The 17,337-nt window shown below is 56.7% G+C and overlaps 3 protein-coding genes across 4 annotated transcripts in view; 2 read left to right on the forward strand and 1 right to left on the reverse strand.

Annotated features, from left to right (window-relative positions):
• Positions 1–17,337, reverse strand: part of LOC137474548 (arf-GAP with dual PH domain-containing protein 1-like) — a 177,282-nt gene that overhangs the window by 125,896 nt on the left and 34,049 nt on the right. The gene's annotated exons all lie outside the window — the stretch shown is intronic.
• Positions 1,239–11,596, forward strand: SH3BP1 (SH3 domain binding protein 1). Of its 2 annotated transcripts, XM_068191200.1 has the most exons (18): positions 1,241–1,702; positions 3,479–3,521; positions 5,079–5,183; positions 5,568–5,644; positions 5,926–6,037; positions 6,135–6,211; positions 6,574–6,709; positions 7,345–7,413; positions 7,805–7,895; positions 8,186–8,328; positions 8,427–8,538; positions 8,633–8,714; positions 9,005–9,085; positions 9,193–9,309; positions 9,735–9,826; positions 10,007–10,136; positions 10,302–10,417; positions 10,868–11,596. In XM_068191200.1, the coding sequence occupies exons 1-18, from the start codon at positions 1,641–1,643 to the stop codon at positions 11,194–11,196; spliced, it is 1,974 nt and encodes a 657-aa protein (XP_068047301.1). In that variant the 5' UTR covers positions 1,241–1,640; the 3' UTR covers positions 11,197–11,596. The 2 variants fall into 2 exon arrangements, with proteins under 2 accessions (XP_068047302.1, XP_068047301.1); XM_068191201.1 differs by lacking the exon at positions 3,479–3,521 and having other exon boundaries at positions 1,239–1,702.
• On the forward strand, positions 12,481–13,828 carry PDXP (pyridoxal phosphatase). Its single transcript, XM_068191202.1, has 2 exons — positions 12,481–13,107; positions 13,361–13,828. The coding sequence occupies exons 1-2, from the start codon at positions 12,525–12,527 to the stop codon at positions 13,684–13,686; spliced, it is 909 nt and encodes a 302-aa protein (XP_068047303.1). The 5' UTR covers positions 12,481–12,524; the 3' UTR covers positions 13,687–13,828.

Genomic DNA, 17,337 nt, shown 5'->3' on the forward strand with positions numbered 1-17,337 from the left:
AGTTTTATTTCAGGAGTACAAAGGGGGATCTCCTCTGGCAAGCAGCAGCCCAGGGCTGGGAACAGCTCTGATACTGCATATAAGGAATGGTCTAGCCACCCCCTGATGCAGCCAGTGAGGATCTGGGGGGCCTTTGCTGCATCTTTGCAACAGGTGCTGGAAGCAACTGCCTGTTAGGAGCACCCAGGGCTTGATGGTGAGGGATCATGTGCTCTGCCACGGGCTGAGAACAGCCTGGTGTTTTGAGCAGGGAGAGAGTGGTGCTCTGTCACCCCACAACCACTTGAAAACAGCTGCCAGCCCCACTTTGCTATACAATAACTGGAGACCTGACCCTTGCCAAGAAAGAAGCACAACCTAGCAGCCCTCAAATTTTTGCTCCTCTGGCTTCAGGGCACAGATGGAGTGGCCCTTCTGCCTTGTTTTCCTTTGCCGCTTGCCTCTTCTGCCCACGAGCTGACCGCTTCTCATTTTGGCTTGGTTTGCTGCTTCCTTTGCTAGCCACGTAACCCTGCCAACAGCAACCTCTGCCCTCTCAGTGCGGGTGAAAAGTCCTATCTGCAGGTAGCCAGAAATAAGGTGAGATGCACATCTCATAGAGTCAACCCCAAAAGTCGTGGTGGTGTGAAGTGGATGTTTTTCGACAAAAAGAGAAAAAAAAAAAAGGATATGAGCTCTGGTGCAGCTCTGAACAGCTGAACCTGAGAACCGGGAGTTTGCGGTCCCCGTGCAACTGAGGGTGCTGCTGGCCCTGCTCGAGGAGCTCTTCTGGCGGGGGGAGGGACTCCCGACGGCACAAGGCAGCAGCAGCCGTTGGCCGCAGCTTTGCGGTGGCTCCGGAGAGCCTCAGCGACGGCCCGGAGGGAGAGCAGCGTGAGGGCTGCAGGGGCGGCTTTGCTGCCTGTGCTTTGCTGCTTTTGTCACAACAAGGCGGCATGCCGCAGGGGAAGAGGGTGGAGCTGCACCCGTGAGCATGGAGAGGTGCCTGAGGAGTGCTGGCAGAGTTGGGTGACCAGGTAGGGCAGGGTGTACATCGGGTGCCCCGTATGAACTGCACAGCCAGCTGGCACCGGCACGGGCTGCCCCGCGGCACAGCTGGAGGTGGGCACGGGGAGGAAGGGGAACCACCCCGGCTGAGACAGGGCCAGAAAGAGCGTGGGCCCTTCACTCGGGCTCGGCAGCGGCATGTGCCTGTCCTGCCTTGTTATGTGTATGCTGTAATAAAATTTCCCCTTTAAGGCTGGGCTGAAGTTATTTTTACTTGCGGGCTGGTGACAGGAACACAGAACGGAGCAGGAGCTCAGAACTGTTCTTACCTGATCTGCGGCAGAGGGGCGGACGGAGGAGGAAGGAAGCTCAGAAAAGGAGAGGGAGCGAGGGAACGGAGCTCAAGGGAGGGGAAAAGAAAGCAGGCAGGGCATCCCTAGGGAGGGACTAGGGAGGGGACCAGCTGGGGAAACTGAAAAAGAGGGAACAAGGGAGGGAGGAAGAGGAGTAAGGAGGGAGAGGTCCTCCGGGAAAAGCAAAGTGGCTCCAGAGAGAAGAGGGGCTGAAGGCATCCGATGCCAAGCATTACCGAAGGGAGCTGAGCGGGTACAGCCAAGCAGAGCAGCTTTTGTGATCTCCTCCTGACTCTCAAGATGATGAAAAGACAGTTTAATCGAATGCGCCAGCAGCTGTCCCATCCCAACATCACCATTAGGTAAGGGCTTCTCCACTACCTGTACCGGAGGGAGCGGGATGTGGGTCCTGGGGGCTTTGTGCTGGGGCTGGACTCACCTCCCAGTGCTGGTGGCCTGGGAAAAGGGGAAAGGGGGGGAACTTTAGGGTTTAGAGCATCTTCAGCATAAGCTGGGGCTTTGTGAAGGCTGCATTGGTGCTGCTCAGCAGTAAATGATGACCTCAAGCCCAGATACCTCCCAGGGCCCACATTCCTGCATTCACCAGGAAACAGGACTTTCCCAAGCTTGGCTTTGTCAGGATGTGGGGCAGTGGGGCAATGGGGAGGGATCTTCCAGCCACATGCCCCTGGCTGTGCAATGACCAGAAGGGTGATCAGGCTGGGACCTGCCCTCCCTGCTGAGTCTGGGGTGCCCCACAGGAACCAAATGCCCTGCATGGCTCTAGCCAGCCCAGCAGCGTGAGCAGCCCAGAATGCCCTTTGAGGAGAGAACCAGGGGTCCTTGGATGGACCCATGGAGGACTTACAGCTTCACACAAAACCCTCTGTCCCAGTTCTACCTCTGCCATTTCCTGCTTTTTCTCTTTGGCTTTCCAAAGTTATCCCCTTGCAAAACCCAGAACTGAAATTACAGGGCTGGGCCCTCCCTGCCCAGCCCCCTCACTCCCTTTCCTACTGCCACTTTTGCAGGTTCCCAGCACTGAGTGGCTAAGTGGGACCAAGCCTGTCCCCTGAACCACTGAGGTCCTTCAGCCAGCCCAGCAAATCAACCACAAGGAAGCAACTCCTTTATGCTGGTGGCCTCTTGCTCTCCTTGCATTCCCTGGAAGGGAGCATGATGCCCCTTCCCATCCCTCTTCCCTCAAGATTTCTCATCTCCATGACAGATGCACCTCCCTTTTGCTTAATGTCAGGCAGGCAAGCCTCAAGCACCTTGTGAAGTCCAAGAGCAAGCTCTTCACCTGCTGCAGAGCCTCTCCTCTGTGGACCATGACCTCACGTGATCTTGCTTGCCTTCAACCAAACCACCCATGTGTCCTGCAGCTCCACATCCTTGTCCCACAATGGCTTTGGCAGGCAGTGAAAATAGAGAAATTTGAACTGGGGAAAAAGCAGCAGGACAAGGAAATCAAATGGGGCTCCTGGGACATAGCAATGATAGCAGGCTGCAAAGCAAGGCTTCCTCTATAGGAGGCATCAGGGAGGTTTTAGGGTCATGGTGGCTGGTGGGTTTTGAATTTGGTTTTGAGCAGAACCACAAAAAGCTGGGTTTATGTAGGCATTTCTGGAGGGGCTGGTGTTGGTCTTGGACCCCAGCTGGACTACAAGGACACCCTTGCTCCCGTACCAATGGCCCCACAGCTACTGATTACCCTGGCCTGCAAAGACGTGTGCCAGACTGCAGCATCACTGCCCTGGATTCACCTTCAGGGGAGAGATGGGGCAGTCAGAGACGGTAAACATCCTGCTCCTGTTGTTGCCCTGCTAAGCACTCTGATTCCAAAAACACAGGTCACGTCTGGACTTTTTGACTGAGGTACACTGAACTGGAAACCCTGTCTGACAGGGTGTCCACCAGCCAGGAAAGTTGGCTCCCTTGTCCTGCTCCTGCTCTTCTTGTCCCCCCAGGCTCGTTCTACCCATAGCCTTGTATCTGCTGGTCCAGGCTATAGCCTGTGTCTCCTGCTCCCAGGAGCTCAAAGAGAGGCAGGCAGGATGCATAAGGACCTGCCTTCCCAAAGAAGCTGGGTGGAGGTCATCCTCATTCACTTATGGTTCCTTCTCCTTCCTCTGCAGAGCCCAAGAAGCAACTGAGCTCCTGTCAGAAGATTTGCTGCAGGTGAGGTGTGGGCTGGGCCAGCAGGCATGCGTCTGCTTGTGCCTGGGCGTGGGAAGCTGCCCCACTCCTGGCTGCCATTTGCCCTGCCAGCACGTCCAAGTCATGGGACTGGGATCTGCCTGTGTGCCAGAGGGTGATTTCAGGACCATGGTGTTAAGGGATTGGCAGACCTCTGCTACCAGGAAGGGCTTTCCCAGCTGCTCACAGAGGGATGAATCCTGACCAGGAGTTGTGCTCCCTTTTCACTGGACCAGATGCCCTGGGCTGTGGCAGGACCCTGGGCAGGTGTCATGGTTTGACACTGGCCAAATGCCATGTAGCCACAAAAGTTGGTCACTCATCCCCCCCCTGCCATAGCTGGGCAGAGGAGAGAAAAACTTAATGAAGGCTTCATGAGTTAAGGACCAGATGAAAACACTCCAAGGGCTCAACCTAGAGGTACAAAGTGAATTTACTGCTAACAAAATCAGAGGAGGACAATGAGAAGTAAAATAAGCCCTTAAAAACACCTTTTCTCCCCCAACTCTTCCCTCCTTCCCACTGACAGTGCAGGGGACAGGGTGTGGAGGTTTTTGTCAGTTCATCACCCGAGATCTTCTTCCGCTGCTGAGGGAGAGGAGTCCTTCTGCTGCTCTGCTGCACTGTGGGGTCCCTCCCACAGGAGACATGAGTTCTCTGTGAACTTCTCCAGCCTGGCTCCAAATCTCATGAGCAGCAGTCCTCCCAAAACTGCTGCAGCATGGGTCACTCTTCCATGGGGTACAGTTCTCCAAGGACCAGCTGCTCCAGCCTGGAAGCAGGGGCCCTCTCTCCACCGGGTCTCCCACTGGATCACAGCCTCCTCCAGGCATCCACCCACTCCGGGATGGGCACCTCCCCCATGGGCTGCAGATGGATCCCCTGTGGATCCCCACTGGCTGTGGGTGGATCTCTGCATCCCCCGTAGATCCCCACTGGCTGTGGGTGGATCTCTGTCCCCGCGTGGATCCCCACTGGCTGTGGGTGGATCTCTGTCCCCACATGGATCCCCACTGGCTGTGGGTAGATCTCTGTCCCCGCGTGGATTCCCGTGGGCTGCAAGGGCACAGCTGCTTCACCATGGTCTCACCACAGCCTGCAGAGGAATCTCAGCTCCAGTGCCTGGAGCACCTCCTCCCCTCCTTCTCCACTGACCTTGGTGTCTCCATGTTGTTTCCCTCACATGTTCTCACATCCTTCTCTTCTCTGGCTAGGAAAAACCAGTGTCCCCACTTTGTTTTGATTTTCTTCTTAAACATGTTTTCACAGAGGCATTACCACTATCTCTAATAGGCCCAGGCTTGGCCGGCAGCATGTCCATCTTCAGAGCCATCAGGGATTGGCTCTGCCAGACATGATGGAAGCTTCTGGCAGCTTCTCACAGAAGCCACATCTGTGGCCCTCCCTGCTACCAAAAACCAGCCCATGCAAACCCAACACAGCAGGCCATCCTCACCCAGAGCTGGGTAGTGGGGAAATGGCCTCGAGGTGCCCATGGTTGACAAAATGGCTTCCCCAGTCCCATTTTTCTGCCCCCAGATTGAGCAGAGGATTGAGCCAGCCAAGCGAGCAGCTCACAGTGTGTCCAAGAGGCTCCAAGCCTGCCTGCAGGGACAGTGTGGCTCCGAGATGGACAAACGAGTGGTGAGAAAAATCTCCCCACTGCAGCCTGTGCTCACCCCAGCTCTGTCCCTTGCCAGCAACAGGGATGCCAGCCCCCTGCTTTGCCAGCTTTGCTGAAGGGTGGCCCAAAGCTATGCCAAGCCCAGGTCCCATTGTCAGCAGTGGCCTCCAGCATGTGCCTGGGATGAGCAGAGCAGGGCAACCCTCTCAACCATCACTAATTTGGGACACTCCTGAGAGACAGTGTCTTTGCATTGAATAACCCTCCAAAGCCCTTGCTGTCTATGTTCCTTCCCAAACCCCCATGAACTCTGGCACCTATGGTGCCCTGTGGTGAGGAGCACCACAGTGTGGCCAGGCACAGTGGTGTCACCACTTCTCTCCCAAATCCTTGCCTCTGTGCAGAAGAAGCTGCCGTTGATGGCTCTGTCCACAGCGATGGCTGAGAGCTTCAAGGAACTGGACACAGAGTCAAGCCTTGGGTAAGTACTGACAGAAGAAAGTGCCAGGGTGACCCCAAAAGATGCCAGATCCTGGTAGTGACCCTGTCTTGGCTGAGGGGCTGCCATGGCTCAAACCACGTCCCCAGAGCAAACACTGGTGTTGCACTGGGAGAAGGGACAGCCAGCATCTTCAGCCTCCAATTGCAGAGTAGGGCCAGGAGCTGGCTCAGGGTCCCACGTGGGTACAGGTACAGTGGGGATGTTGGGTCAGAGAGGAGCATGGCTCCAGCCTGCAGTCATTTCATCTCCGTCCCATGCAGGAAAGCCCTGGAGATGGGTTGCTGCATACAGAGCTCACTGGCCAAAATCATGGCTGAGTTTGAGATTGCCCTGGAGCACTACGTCCTGCATCCACTCAACAAGATCAGTGAGGTAGTCCTGGCTGCTCTACTGCCTCCACTTTCCAATTTCATCACTCCTTCCTGTGTGCCCAGGCCTCCCCCACTCACTCTGGCCCTCTCCCCCCCAGGAGGAGCTCCCCACCATCCTGAAGCACAAGAAGACCCTCCAGAAGTTGATTTCTGACTGGAACACAATCAAGAGCAGGTATGGGGCACGCTGGAGCCCTGGAGGCCTAGGACATACAGAGCACAGCCCCCAAACAGGTTGGGGGAGAGAGGAGGATAATAGCCCTGGAGAGTCAATTTTCAACAGCTCTTCAGGAGCACCCAGCCTGCTCCTCTCTGTAGGTGCATCCTGCTCTGGGCTCAGATGCTGATTCCATAGCACCAGAGAGAAGGGCAGCTCTGCTGCTAAAGGCAGCAAGTGCCCTAGTGCTGCTTGGGACGCTGAGATCACCTCGTTCCAACCCTTGCCATGCTACATTTCTCTGGAAGTCTGCACACCTGTTCTACCCAACATTCCTGACACTGAGACCATAAATGCACCTCTTCTTTCCCATCCCAAAGGCTGAACCAAGCTGCCAAGAGTTCCAGTAACAGCACTGGAGCTGGTGCTGGCCCAGGGGCATCTTCTGCTGCCAACAAACTGGAGATATTGAAGGAAGAAGAGGAAGAGGTGAAGAGGAAGATGGAGCAGTGCAAGGTGAGATGGTCACTTGGTCTCCCCTATGGATCAACTCCAGGGCTGCAGACCTGCTCCCCTCCACCAGTCTTGTCCAAGGTGACCCCACGCTGAGATGGACTGCAGCCAGCCAGCATGTCCTGCCCTCTGAAAGCAAATGGGCCCCTCAAGCAGAAATAGGGAGATGGCCCAAGTCCAGGGAAGAAAAAGAGTAAAGGAATTAAAAGTGCAAGCTGCTGCAGAGAGGAGGGTCCAGGGGCTAAATCAGGGAGCATATGAGGTCCCCTCAAGCTGGAAAACAGCTGAGCTAAGATCTGTCATGGGTGGCAGGGGGTTTCCCATCAGCTTTCTCCACTTCTGCCCTGTGTCTCTGAAAAGCCCAGCACCTCGACTGGCAGAGCTCGTGAGCTCACTGGAGCTGAAGGTGCAGAGACCTCTTGTTCCTGAGCCACTTGTGCCAGGACTTTGATCATGGGGCAGGTTGCTGCCACTACCCAAACATAGCTAATGGAAGCAAGGAGAAAGCCCCACTCCCCCCCAGAGACCCTGTCTAGACCACTCACAGACCAGATGAAAGGGCTTCATGAAGGCCTCTCCTCTTCCTTGGGTGCCAGGGAGGGATGGAAGATTGCTCTTCTTTGTGTCTCCCTTCCCAGGACGAGTACATGGCTGACCTCTACCACTTCTCCACCAAAGAGGAAATCTACGCCAGCTACTTCATCAAAGTAAGTCCTCTGTCTCATTTCTCCCATGTGTGAATGTCGACTGCAGCATGTCTGAGCCCAGCCTTGCCCCCATGCACACTAAGTGCCCCCAGGCAGGGCAGGGGACAGATCACAGCATCAGCAGATGCCTATAGCTGGCCTTGCTCCAGGCACTGCAGGTTAATGCCACCACTAGCACCAAGTGCAAACAAGCAGCTTGTCCTGAAGATACCCCTTTCCAATCTGCCCTCTACCCCTTACTACAGACATAGTCCCATGGACCCCAGGTGGGCTCCCCTTGCAGCTCCCTCTTTGCCCTGTCTTCATGTGAGTGCAATGTCCTGGGAATGGGCACCTCTCTGAGAGGAGCTGGTGCCAACTGAATGCTGTTTGCCTGTCCTCTGTCTGGCAGCTATTGGAAATCCAAGCCCAGTACCACCGGCAGTCACTGGAATCTCTGGACTCAGCTCTAGCAGAGCTGAGGGAAAGCCACAGACAGACAGGTACCCTCTGGCTCTCCATGCAGCCTGGCAAGGGCTGCAGCTGTGCCCGGGGGATACAAGTGTGGCCAGCAAAGCTGGAAAAGGCTCATTTTCCCTCCCTACACCTGCTGCTGCCTACCATGTCGGGCTGGTAGGTTGGGGACCGCAGCTTGACATGGGCTGAGGATGCTGCCTGTCCTGCGTCTGCCTGTAGCCAGCCAAGTTCGCCTTGGACAAGGATGTTGCCATGGCCAAATGCTGGATGGTGCCACTGTCCACCATCCCTCTTGACATTTTCCTTCCTCTTCCAGAACCTTCCTTCATGACAGACACCCCAGTGGCAGGGTACTATGGTGTGTCCCTAGAGACACACCTCAAGAGCTTGGGCCGGGAGATTGCACTCCCCATCGAGGCCTGTGTCATGATGCTGTTGGCTTCCGGCATGAAGGAGGAGGTAGGGAGTGCTCCAGACCCCCTCATCACCTTTCTCCCCCCAGATGCACTCCTCTCAAACTCAAAATGCATCCCTTCCTACTTCATCCCATTCCCCAGGGACTCTTCCGGCTGGCAGCGGGCGCCTCAGTGCTGAGGAAGCTGAAGAGCAGCTTGGCCAGCGGCTCCAATGCCCTGGAGGAGTTTTACTCAGACCCCCATGCTGTGGCTGGTGAGTGCCAGCAAGGCAGGTGGGGGGACATGACTGGGCAGTCCCTGCCATCCCTCAGATGCCATCAGCTCCACTGCTGCCCCTCTCCTCCCAGGTGCACTGAAGTCCTACCTGCGGGAGCTGCCCCAGCCTTTGATGACATTCGAACTCTATGATGAATGGGTCAAAGTGGCCAGGTGGGTCCAGGCACTGGGGTGGAAATCCCTGGCAGGTCTCAAAAAGCCCCCAGTCGACCCATTCCATCCTTCCTGGCACTTGGAGCAGGGGTGCTCCATCTCATTTGGGGAGATACGGACACAGAGCCGCTGTGGATGCCTGCCGTCACTGCCCAGTAAAGCAGGACATCTCCATCTCCAGGGCTATGTCCTGCTCGGGGCAGCCAACACTGGCCTTCCTCCTTGTCCACTGTGTCCCTCTCTGCCACAGGGAACAGGCCGAGCTCTCTGCTCCTTCTTCCTTCTTACAGCTTAAAGGACATTGACAGCCGTGTGCAGAGCCTGCGAGACACCTGCAGCCGCCTGCCCCAGGACAGCTACAACAATCTCAGGTGTTTTGTCAGAACAGGCCTTCTTCAGCCCCAAGCAATCACCAGGGGTAGCCATTTCCTCCCCAAATCCCTGCCTACTAAACCCCTGCCCTCCTTTCACCCCACAGGTATCTGATCAAGTTTTTAGCCAAGCTGGCTGAACACCAGGAGGTGAATAAAATGACTCCCAGCAACATTGCCATTGTGCTGGGCCCAAATCTGTTGTGGTCTCAGCAGAGCACAGGGTAAGGGCTCCCTAGCCCCAGCTGGTGCCCTGAAGGCAAATGCCATGGCAAAGGCTGATCCAGCAGCCTTCAGGCTGGTCTAAAGCACTTACACCTCTTCCATCCTCAAGTCCTGTCCCTTGTTCCCATGCTCCCCAGGTTGCATGTCCCCTCATCAAGCACATGTCCTCTTAGCCACTCTGCAAAGTAGTAGAGGAGGGGGCTGAGACCCAAAGCACTTGTGACACGGGTGGCTTTCAACACCACTGGCCTCCTTGACCAAACCAGGGTTCCCAGGACAGGGAAAAAGGCCCATCACCCAAGTTGCCCTAGCCCTTGGCTGGGCTACCTTCCCTTCAGACCCTGACCCCTGTGGAATGAACAAAAAAACCCATTTGGGGTTAATACCCCCAACCCCTTTTTCTGATGCTACCCCTGTCTCTCAGAGACCCCATGCAACTGGACTTGGCCTCGGTCTCCTCCATCCAGGCTGTGGTGGAAGCCCTCATCCAGAACGTGGACACTGTCTTCCCCGGAGGTAGGGCCAGGGCGTCACTTGGTGGCCACAGCAGAGAGTGACAGAAAGAGGAAGGGAAAGGAACATTTCTCCATCTCCAGGAGGAGAGAAGCAGGAGGCTGCTCTGGCTCCCTGCTGTGGGGTCATTGCTCTGGGTGGCAAGTGCTTCCTCACAGGATGTCTTCCTTTCTCTTCACCCAGAGGTAGATTTCAATGTCTCGGGCATGTTCATGCCACCCACAAACATCGGACTTTGCAAGGCTGCCCCCGTAGAAGAGTCAACTCCTGCGACCCATCCAGCCAGCACCCCCACCCTTTTGGACGGAGAGGCGTAAGTCTGATGGAAGCTAGAGGCTCTGGCTGTCCCAGCTCTCCCCATGTCCTCCCTCCATCCCATCCCACACCAGGGCCATACCCTCACAGGTGGCTGCAAGGTGCCTCACAGCCAGGACCACCATGCCCAACCAAAGTCTGACTTGCCTTGTTCTCTGCACAGCACCTCCAGGGACCCCGAGACCAGGTCCCAGCCAGCATCCCCAGGACTGCCCAGGCCATCTCCTGAAGCTGCAGGGCCACCAGTTCCAGTGATGACTGACAACAGCACTCGCAAAGGTTAGGGCGCCCCAGCTGCTTGGGAAATTACACCCCCCAATGCCTACACCTCCTGTAGTTTATTCATCCTCCTGCTGTTCCCCTCACAAGTGGGCACTGGGGATGTCCTTGTCACCAAATGAGGGGAAAGGCCTCTGGCCAGGTCAGCATGGCCAGGATCCAGCCAAGATGGGGCCGTGGGATGGATGAAGTATGTCCTCCAGCGTTGGGTTGAATACCTCCAGTAAAGAGGTGTCAAAGCTCGTGGCCCTTTATGAAGGGAAGAGAGAAAAGCCCCCAGAAAAGCTGGCGTGTGTTTTTGTCTTCAGGACAGGAGCTGGGCAAGGGGCAATTTGTCCCACCACCTGTCTGCAGACCCCTGCCTGACCCATGGCTAGCACAGCAGCCCCCTGCGCCCTGTGGAGAGACCCCAGTGGAGAGGAGCCCAGCCCACCTCAGCTTTCTTTTCAGGCAAACGCCCAGCTCCGGCCCGACCCGCAATGCCGCCACCGCCTGTGATGCAGCCCCGGAGCACAGCTCCTGCCCAGGCAGCCAGCCCCAAAGCCCTGCCACGACGCACAGCGCCCAGCCGAGCCCCCTCCATCCCGCCGCCGCTCCCTCCGCAGCCAGCGCCCCGCCACAGCCGAGATGCCCCACCATCCCCCAAGCCTTCCACTGGGGGTGAGGCTGACACAGCAGCTGCCGTGGACTGTGGAACCACAGAGGAGGGGCAGCCACTGCCTGCAGGAGGAAGCCCCCTGGCCACATCGGCCCCAGAAGGACAGCCCACAGAGAACTGAACAGGGTGAGAAGCATGGAGGAATCACTGGTTGGGGAGATGGGATCTGGCACCTCTCTGGGACCCAGCAGACACTGTGGAAATGCCATGGTGGCCTGAGGGACAGCATCTCTCGGTCCTCCACCTTGTTCCCTTGGCTCACACCACCTGGCATGCTTTGCCTGCCTTCTCTCACTCTCCTGTCTTGGTCTCCACCTCCCCACACTACCACATCCCTGCCAGAACCCAGCCACCAGCTCCCTGCCCAGATTCCCCACTGCAGGCCCAGACACTGCTTGCAGCTTTCGGGCCAGCATGGGCAGCTTGGCCCCATGGAGCCATTCGCAGACGCTCAGCCATGATCGCAACCCCATTTTGCCTTAAAATGCATTGCCCCAGGAACACACAGATGGATATATAAAAATATAGATATAGATATAGATGCATAGATGCATATATTTGGAGTGCACGTTCTATTAGGCTGAGGTAGTTGGGGTTGTTTGACCTGTAGAAAAGGAGGCTTGATCACTCTCCACAACTCCCTGAAAGGAGGCCGTATCCATGTGGAGATGGGGCTCTTCTTCCAGGCAACAAGAGGACATAGTCACAAGCTCCACCAGGGGAGGTTTAGGTGGGACAGCAGGAGGAACTTTTTCATCACAGAAAGTGATGAGACATTGGATGGGTTGCCCAGGGAGGTGCTGGAGTCACCATCCCTGGAAGTGTTTAAGGAAAGACTGGATGTGGCCCTTGCTGCCACGCTCTAGTTGACGTGGTTCGGTCTTAGGCTGGATTCGATGATGTCAGAAGGCTTTTCCAGCCTAAGTGCTTCTGTTGATATTTTGCCAATATTTGAGAAGCTGGTGTCAAAGTCGCAGGCCGGTGTGAGCAGGGCACACTTGGCAGTCTGAAGTGCTGGAGGGTGCGGCCCGGGGGCCGCCGCGGGGAGGGAAAGAGGCGGGAGCGCGGCGGGCGCCCAGGGCCGGCGGAGGCGCGGGGCCGGGCCGTCATGGCGACCGCGCTGCCACAGGCCCCGCGGCCGGCAGGGGGCGCTCCGCGGCTGCGCGGGCACGGCGGGGAGCGCGGGCCGGGCACGGCGGCTCCAGCCAATGGGCAGCGGCCCGGGCCTGTCCCCGCCCCCTCCCCGCCGCCGTCACTGTGGGGGCCGGCCCTCGGCCCGGCCCCGCCCCGGGAGCGTCAGGGCCTCCCATTGGTGGCGTTGCGGGGGCGGGGGGCGGTGATTGGTTGGGCGGCGAGGCGGGGCGCGGCGGGGGGCGGTGATTGGCTGCGCGGCGGGGCGGGGCGGGGCGGCCGGCGGGCTGCGGCGGCGGCGGCGGCGGCGGCAGCAGCATGGCGAGCTGCCGGCGGCTGAGCGGCGCGGGGCTGCGGGAGGTGCTGGGCCCGGCGCAGGGGCTGCTCTTCGACTGCGACGGCGTCCTGTGGGCGGGCGAGCGCGCCGTGCCCGGCGCCCCCGAGCTGCTGGAGCGGCTGCGGCGCAGCGGCAAGGCCGCCCTTTTCGTCAGCAATAACAGCCGCCGCTCGGTGGCCGAGCTGGAGCGGCGTTTCAGCCGTCTCGGTTTCCGCGGCGTGCGCGCCGAGCACGTCTTCAGCTCCGCGCTCTGCTCCGCGCTCTTCCTCCGCCAGCGCCTCCTCGGCGGCGGCGGGAACGGGAACGGGAGCGGGGCCGGGCGCGTCTTTGTGCTGGGCGGCGAGGGGCTGCGCGGCGAGGTGCGCGACGCCGGGCTGCGCCTGGCGGGCGAGGGCGAGCCCGCACCCGGCGAGCCGGTGCGCGCCGTCCTGGTGGGCTACGACGACCAGTTCACCTTCGCCAAGCTGGCGCAGGCCTGCGGCTACCTGCGCGACCCGCAGTGCCTGCTGGTGGCCACCGACCCCGACCCCTGGCACCCGCTCAGCGACGGCCAGCGCACCCCCGGTGAGCCCGCGCCCCGTCCCGCGCCGCCCCGGGGGGAAGGGGCTGGTGGCGGGGGTGGCCTCGGGTGGGGTTCGCCGTCCGAGGTGAGGGCGAGGCGGTTCCCTGAGCGGCAGATCGAGCAGGGATGCCCTGGCGCGTCCCTGCCAGCTCCCGAAGCAGGGCTGCCAGCGTCCCGCTTGCCTATCCTGTGGCGGGACCCGGGGTGCTGAGCTTCCTGCGGCTACTTCTGTTCCTCCTCCTTCCCTCCCTGCAGGGACTGGCAGCCTCACAGCCGCAGTGGAAACGGCTTCGGGCCGCAAGGCGCTGGTGGTGGGGAAGCCCAACACGTACATGTTTGATTGCATCGTGGAGCGTTTCGGTGTCGACCCATCCCGCACCCTCATGGTGGGAGACCGTCTGGAGACAGACATCCTCTTCGGCAAGAACTGCGGCCTTGCCACCATTCTCACCCTGACAGGAGTGTCCCGCCTGGAAGAGGCGCAGGCCTACATGGCCAGCGACAGCGCCGCTGCCAAGGATCTGGTGCCCAATTACTATGTGGACAGTATTGCAGACTTGATACCAGGCCTGGATGAGTAACAGTTTGTACATGTGAGGGCAGAGGGGTCAGGTTCCCCATCCCAGATCTCCATCTGTTCCCATTTCTCTCTCACTGCCCTATTCCCTCAATTCCCGGTTTCTTCACATGCCAACATCCTTCTTTGGGGGCAAAATGGGAAGGGGATTGGCAGGAGGGAACAGGTTTCAAGTTGTCTCCTTTCCGCTGAGAGCTATCCATGATGGGCAGAGTCCTTGTCAACCTCGCTGCCATCTGCCAGCATCTTTGGGAGAGAGCTGGAGGCCTTGATGCTGCTGGGAGGGGGGTCAAATCTGTGTGGCCTCTCCAGAGGTTTGGGACTGGCTGTTTTAGTGTTATTTTTCCCTTGGATAACCACTGGCAGCTTTTTACTGCTGTCCTTTGACTTGTAACTCTTGACTTCTGAGCAGCATCCCTGAAGTCCTTGTGGTAACCCCCTCCTTGCCAGGGGATTGCCTGGCATTGTCACCCACCTGGTGTCTTTCAGAGCCAGGGCATGTGGGAAGGAGTGTGCCAGACCTCTGGAATCATGAATGAGAGCATCTCTGCCTCCCACAAGTGTAAGAGAGCATTGCCTCATCTCTTTTCTGCCCTATTCCTTAGAGATGTTCCCCCCACTCCCCCCCTGCCCCGACCCAGTTAATAACTGTGCCAGTGTCCATCTGAAGAACAGAAGAGAGCGGTTTGAGGGTTTTTTCCTGTGCCAAACAGACAAGCTGTGACTGCACACAGTGGGTCTGCAGTTGTACCTTGTTTTCAAGCACCTTTTCTGAAGGGGCTTTTGAAGGACAGAGGCTCCTAGACCATGACAACATAGCACTAGTGAACTGTATGACTCTCCCTGGTTGCCCCTTCTCAGCTGGATTTTGTCATAGTACAGTGAGAGAAAAGTGCTGATGGGGGTCTGTGCTCCAGCTGCCAGTGTGCAGGTGAGATGGTGATGGTATTGTCACTGCTGTGAATGTGTCACAGTCCTCAAAATCATTCCTTGCTGCTTTGTCTTTCTACGTTTTTTTTATTTCTTGATCTAATTTATCAAACTTATTTATTGTTCAAATATTGTATTATTTGTATAAATTATGCTGACTGGTTGCACCAAGGGGACAGAAGGGAGTGCCTTTGGGTATCCCTTACTGTCCATGTCCCATGTTGATGTTCTTACACTCACTGTGTCTCTGTATATAATAAAGTGTGAGCATAGGCTGGAAATGACCTCTTTTTTTTCCACTCACGGTCCCATCAAGATGAAACTGCCCCAGGTATCTTTGAGCCCTCACAGGTGAGGACATGGCAGGACCTTTCCTCACTCAAGGGGGTGCTGCTGGGTAGAGAAGACAGCTGGGTAGTCTGTTGGTATCTTTGAGCTGCCCTTTGCTGGACCACTGGTGCCTCAGCACCGGGTGGAGGTGGCTGGCGGGGCTGTGGCGTAGGCTGCGGGGTCCAGCCAGGTCACTTGGAGCAGCGAGCAATGCAACCCTTGCCAGCTGCCTTTGCATTTCAGAGCACGGGGGATTCATTGCTGGGGAGCAGTGACCTCTTGTGCTGCACCTGAAGGCTGCCCTCTGCTAGCCAGGTGGACCCCAATGATCTGTGTGGCCCTGCTGGGGTAGGGGTGAGGTGCCACCTCTGTTATGAGCACAGAGTTTGCAGGGGGCTGAGAACTGCCCAGGCAAGGTTTTGCTGTGACCCTTCATGACTGTGCTATGCTTTAAGTGACAGGGAGGTGGCTGTCACCGCAGCCCTGGGGTGACCTTAACCAGACTATACCTTGCCATGTCCTGGGTTTGTCCATACTCCCAGCCCAGAGGGAGAAAACGGATTGGGTAAGTTGGAAGTGACTCAAATGTACTTTGCCTCCATTCCCCATACAGGAACCAATCCTCCCCTTTGTCTGTCAGACCCCTTTAACTGCTGTTGATGGCAACCAAGCATCACATCTCCTGCTGGAGAGAGCAGCATTTAGCGTTCAATAACTGCTCTGTGTGAGGTAGTGCCGTGTCAGCTCACATGGGAGAACTGGATGCAACTTATTGTCCCTAGCATAGTTCCAGGTGCTGAGTGCCTTCTTTGTTTTTTTTCTGTCCAAAGTAACCTAGGAAAGAGCCTTCCGAAAGAAAAGAACATCCAAAGAGCTTTCTGAAGATTGCCTGTCATCTTAATCAGTCCCCTTTGTATATGCCCATTTCTCTCTTTTGTCTGTCCCGTGTCCAATTAGGCCACCAGAGGACTGGTAGTCCCTTAATGAGTACTTGACCAGCACTTGCATCATTAAGTAGAGCAAGATTGAGACCTGATGTGCCTGCTAACGTGGCTTGCCAATCTAGAGATACCCAGACCCCGTTTTATTCTTCAGAGCTTTCAGTTCTTGTATCAGGCTGGAATTTGAAGCGCTGTTGTTGTGACTTTGGGGCCACAGCTGGAAATGCTCAGTATGGCTGCAAATTTCCCAGGCTGAGTTGGTTACATGTGGATGTACAGAGGAGACTGTGCGCAGTGAGAATATTCCCAAGCCATGCCCCCTTTTTTCTAGGGTGCTTTGAGGGTGAACACTTGTCTGCTCTGTTCTTTCCAGTTCTCCCAGACAGCAGATGGGATGCTGGAGGCTGTAGTCTCCCAGTCTGGCACACTGGAAACAAAACAGGAAATCCAGTAGCTGGTCAGAGTGTTCCAGCCTGTGTTTGGGCCCTCTCCAAAGATATTTTGAAGTTTGTCCTTTGGATTCCAAATGGTGAGCCTGCAGAGTAGGTTTTTTTCATGTGACTGCTGCTGAAAACAGAGCTCAGCAGAGGTCATGGCTGATCCCTATCTCTTGTGACCACCTAGCTTCTTTTCATCTGGTGCATCTCTTCATGAGGGCTTTACTATGAAGCAGACGTGGACTTGGAGTAGAAGGGTTTATCTGTCCTTCCCTTGGTTCATCATGTAGGTGAGGACATTAGGCAGGGGTGACTTCTGTCCTGTATACATCAGTGCAGCTGCTCCTGCTCTGAACAGGGATGGAGCAGCACTGTAGGGGTCCATCGGGTCTGCCAGGCTTTGCTTTTGTGTGGCTACTATTGCTCCTGCATGTAATGGATGTGCATGCGAGCAGATCTTGTTAGGAAACTAGACTGACAGCACCCCTGGGGGTGATGAGCTCCCTATCCAAGCCTGTCAGACATCCATTCAGCCACAGACAATAAAGGGTCTGTGATCCTCATGGGGTTCAGGCTTCAGTTCCCTCTGGGACAGGTCTGGTAGGGCTGCAGATAACAGCTGCTGTTTAAACTGAAAAAAACAATAGTTCTTGCCTAAGTCAGCTGATTTCTTCTTGTCTAATGCAGCTTTTCTTCTTGGGTTGAGTGTTTAGGGAAGCAGTGCAGTTGCCAGGGAGGACAGGGCTGTGAAGTGTAGAGCTGTAGCAGCACACAGGAGGGTGGAGCAGATGGGAAGCCCCACTTGGTGTAGTGTGGGTAAAGGTATTTATTTTCTCATCCTCAGAAAACTGCATTGCCCTTTCCTGCTGTGCAACAGAGACAACACCCAGGCAGGTGGCAGTTGTTCCACTAGGCCAGAAAACTCCTATCCTTCATCCATAAGTGCAGTTACTGTGGCAACCATGGCTGGATGATGACAGCTGCAACTTGCTGAACATTGCCCGCTCGAGGCAAGGC

The sequence above is a fragment of the Anomalospiza imberbis genome, chromosome 5, assembly GCF_031753505.1.
Source record: "Anomalospiza imberbis isolate Cuckoo-Finch-1a 21T00152 chromosome 5, ASM3175350v1, whole genome shotgun sequence".
Lineage (NCBI taxonomy): Eukaryota > Metazoa > Chordata > Aves > Passeriformes > Viduidae > Anomalospiza > Anomalospiza imberbis.